At 38.4% G+C, this 3452-nt stretch overlaps 1 protein-coding gene across 1 annotated transcript; it reads left to right on the forward strand.

Annotated features, from left to right (window-relative positions):
- Positions 1–703: 703 nt before the first annotated feature.
- LOC124368223 lies at positions 704–2791 on the forward strand. The gene is made up of 2 exons (XM_046825497.1): positions 704–1832; positions 2595–2791. Exons 1-2 carry the CDS (start codon positions 704–706, stop codon positions 2789–2791), a joined length of 1326 nt encoding a protein of 441 aa, XP_046681453.1.
- The last annotated feature ends 661 nt before the right edge of the window (positions 2792–3452 follow it).

A 3452-nucleotide genomic window follows, 5' to 3' on the forward strand; every position in this document is an offset into this window, starting at 1 on the left:
TATGGACCGACTCCTCAATAGTTCTGGCTTGGATCACTTCATCAGCATCAAAATGGAAAATTTACGTTGCTAATCGGGTGAAAATTATTCAAGAATTGACGACTGAAAGATGTAGTTGGAGGCACGTAAGAACCAACGACAACCCAGCAGATCTGATATCAAGAGGTTTAAATCCGATTCAAATTATCGATAACAAATTATGGTGGCATGGCCCAGAATGGTTAATACAAAATTCTAGTGAATGGCCCAAATTTGATTTGAGTAGAATTTCAGATGTACCAGAACAAAAACTAATACCAACTACATTGGCGGTTTGTCAGCACTGAGCCACTAATATATGTTGCAAAATACTCATCTTTAAGCAAACTCACAAAAGTTACAGCGTATTGTCTTAGATTCATCAGCAACCTGAAGAATTCACATCATAAACTTACTGGTCCATTAACTACAGAAGAGCTCAACCATGCCACAAATCAGCTCATCAGAGCAGAACAGGAACATTACATGAGAGAAGATTATAATAGGCTCATGGAAGGAAAGAAGATTAGGAAAGACAGTCCATTGTGGAATCTTCAATCTTTTTTTGGTCCCGAGAGACTCATCAGAGTAGGCGGGAGATTAAAACATGCAGAAATCAAAATAGATCAAAAACATCCCATTGTTTTACCATACAAGTCACATCTAACAGAACTAATTTTTCGTCATGAGCACATCAGACTTCTGCATGCGGCACCTCAACTGCTGCTTGGCATCGTTGCGGCAACGATATTGGCCCCTTAATGGACGAAATTTAGCAAGACGTATCACACACAGTTGCGTCAATTGTTTTAAGGCTAATCCAAAAACAACGCAACCTCAGATGGGTGACTTACCATCAGATCGAGTACGCCCATGTCGACCTTTCAGTAATACTGGCACTGATATCAGCGGCCCAGTATTTATTAAAGCCTCAAAAAGACGAAACAGTCCTACATCGAAGGGATACATAGTGATATTTGTATGTCTTGCAACCAAAGCTGTACATTTAGAAGTAGTAACAGACATGACCAGTGAAGCATTTATAGCAGCATTCAAGAGATTTATTTCACGACGAGGAATTGTTACAAACATGTACTCGGACAATGGCACCAATTTCGTAGGCGCAGAGAGAGAGCTTCGAGAGCTTCAAGATCTGTTTACAAACGAAGAACATCAGAGAAGAATCGTCGAAGAATCAACCGCTCACCTCATTAAGTGGCACTTCATTCCACCCCGATCCCCTCATTTCGGAGGCTTATGGGAAGCTGCTGTTCGGTCAGTGAAACATCATTTGAAACGAGTTGTAGCCAACGCCTCACTCACCTTCGAGGAATTTTACACTACTTTAACAATGATTGAAGCTTGCTTGAACTCTCGTCCTCTCACTCCCCTTTCCACTGACCCAAATGACCTTTCACCATTAACCCCTGGTCACTTTCTCACTGGTGATGCTTTAACCGCATTACCTGAACCGAACATTTGTTACATTCAATTAAACAGGTTGTCACATTGGCAGAGGACACAGCAGATTGCGCAGCACTTTTGGACACGATGGTCCAAAGAATATCTGTCTCTCTTACAACAACGGCCAAAGTGGAGATCAGAAGCAGCCAACATCCAGCTCAATCAACTAGTTCTCCTGAAAGAAGACAACTTGCCCCCTCTCAAGTGGGTTACAGGTCGAGTGGTGGCGGTCCATCCTGGAGCGGACAATAGGATCCGAGTCGCCACCGTAAAGACGTCGTCTGGCACCTTCAGGAGAGCAGTCAACAAGCTATGTATCCTCCCCCTAGAACCTAATACAGTGCAAGAGTGTAATGTGTAAAGCGAAGGTCAGTGTATTCGTGTATATAGTTAATCATACATTTAACATCATAGTGACCTAAAATACTCAAATAGTTTAGTCCGTTGTATAGCATAGCTTAGTTTAAGTAGTAATTTTCAATTATAGTAGCGAGGTTCAAAGACACACATCCAATTGTTTGTAGTTCTATTCAGTCGTGGGTATTCTACTCAACCGTGTCACCATTTCTAATTACAAACTGTCTGTGTTTAATTGTGTATTAATAACAGATTGATTTTATAGTTGAATATTTCATTGTATTTGTTTCAATTTCAATATTTTCATAATCTTTGTTGTTATTAACTCTGTGTAAAAACTATAGTAAACGTAAATTAGATTTTCAATTTAATTATCCTTGTTCTGCTAACTACCATGTTTAAGTTTTGTCTTGTACACATACATTTTATAGATTTATATTTTGATTAGTATTGTTCCATTGTTTAGTTTCATTGTTTCGTCCTGCACATGTGTCATTAGTAGAAATTTAGAATGTTTAATCACATAGCTTCAACAAATAAATTAGTTTTGAAATCAATATTTCAAGGCGGGGAGTATGTTACGGCCCGGTCTTAGTCCTTTATTTTATTTGTTTGTTAGATATAGTTCATTTATGTTAGATATAAATATATTTGTAATTAGTTTAGTACCTTACTGTTAGTTTATTATTGTATTGTTAGAGGGGAGAATTGTTGTCTTAGATATTACGGGTGACATCCCTAATATTTATAACAAGGTCGCCTAGAGGTGTGGAGTTCTTGTTCTCAGGGCGTGGGAGGCGACAGAGCTTTCACTCCCATTGTTAGAGGTGGCCTTCCACGAACCAAGGGATATTCCCCCCAGGTTTATGGTAGGGTCGCTTCAGGGCGGGAGGGGCTGGCCCTCACGCCTCGTGGGAGCAAGAAGGAACCTTTACCTGGGACAAGGGCCTAGAACGAGTCTCCTCTAGTCAGTTCTTCATTGTACTCCGGAGGCGTAGGGTAGAGAGCACACAGCTCTCTACATTACATATAGTTTAGGACAGCTAGCGCCAGCTAGCTGTATTACAATACAGTCCGCTTATTCCACTTTTTGTATTAACATTTTAGTTTGAGTAAATACAAGTTCAGTTCGTTCAAAAACAAGTGTTTCATTTCATATAAATATTCCAGTATTCAAGGCACGTCATGCGCGCCGCCAACAAAAATACAATTAAAATATTTTTTTTATTAGTAATGGATGAAATTCTGTTATATAGAATGAAAGTATTCTAATAATACAATGATACTGCCTTAGCCTTCTTTCGCTTATGATTGCTTTAGTTTTTTCTAAAAGTTTGGTAAATTTAACATTACCTCTGAAGCAATCTATTCTTCAGTTTGTTATATGTTATATGTCCTGTAATTTATACATTGTTATTTCTTTACACCTATTTTAACTTCAACACATTGTTCAAATAATAACTAAATAGATGCTTGTAAACCCTTTCGTTTTTTTCCAAAACTTTGTTATTCCCAACGTTGTTCTCACAAAGCTAATCTGAAAAAAGAATGCAAGATTATTGCATAAGTTGGTTGACCCTAAATATGAAAATTAGTACAACTCCAAATACCCA

Source organism: Homalodisca vitripennis, chromosome 8 (assembly GCF_021130785.1).
Source record: "Homalodisca vitripennis isolate AUS2020 chromosome 8, UT_GWSS_2.1, whole genome shotgun sequence".
In the NCBI taxonomy this organism is placed as follows: Eukaryota; Metazoa; Arthropoda; class Insecta; order Hemiptera; family Cicadellidae; genus Homalodisca; species Homalodisca vitripennis.

What these genes read in the sequence shown, in the direction of transcription:
- LOC124368223 (XM_046825497.1), top strand. Translation starts at nt 704, where the DNA reads ATGAGCACATCAGACTTCTGCATGCGGCACCTCAACTGCTGCTTGGCA. An exon ending in ACCTAATACAGTGCAAGAGT is followed by an intron (nt 1,833 to 2,594) that starts GTAATGTGTAAA and finishes ATTTATAACAAG; the next exon opens with GTCGCCTAGAGGTGTGGAGT.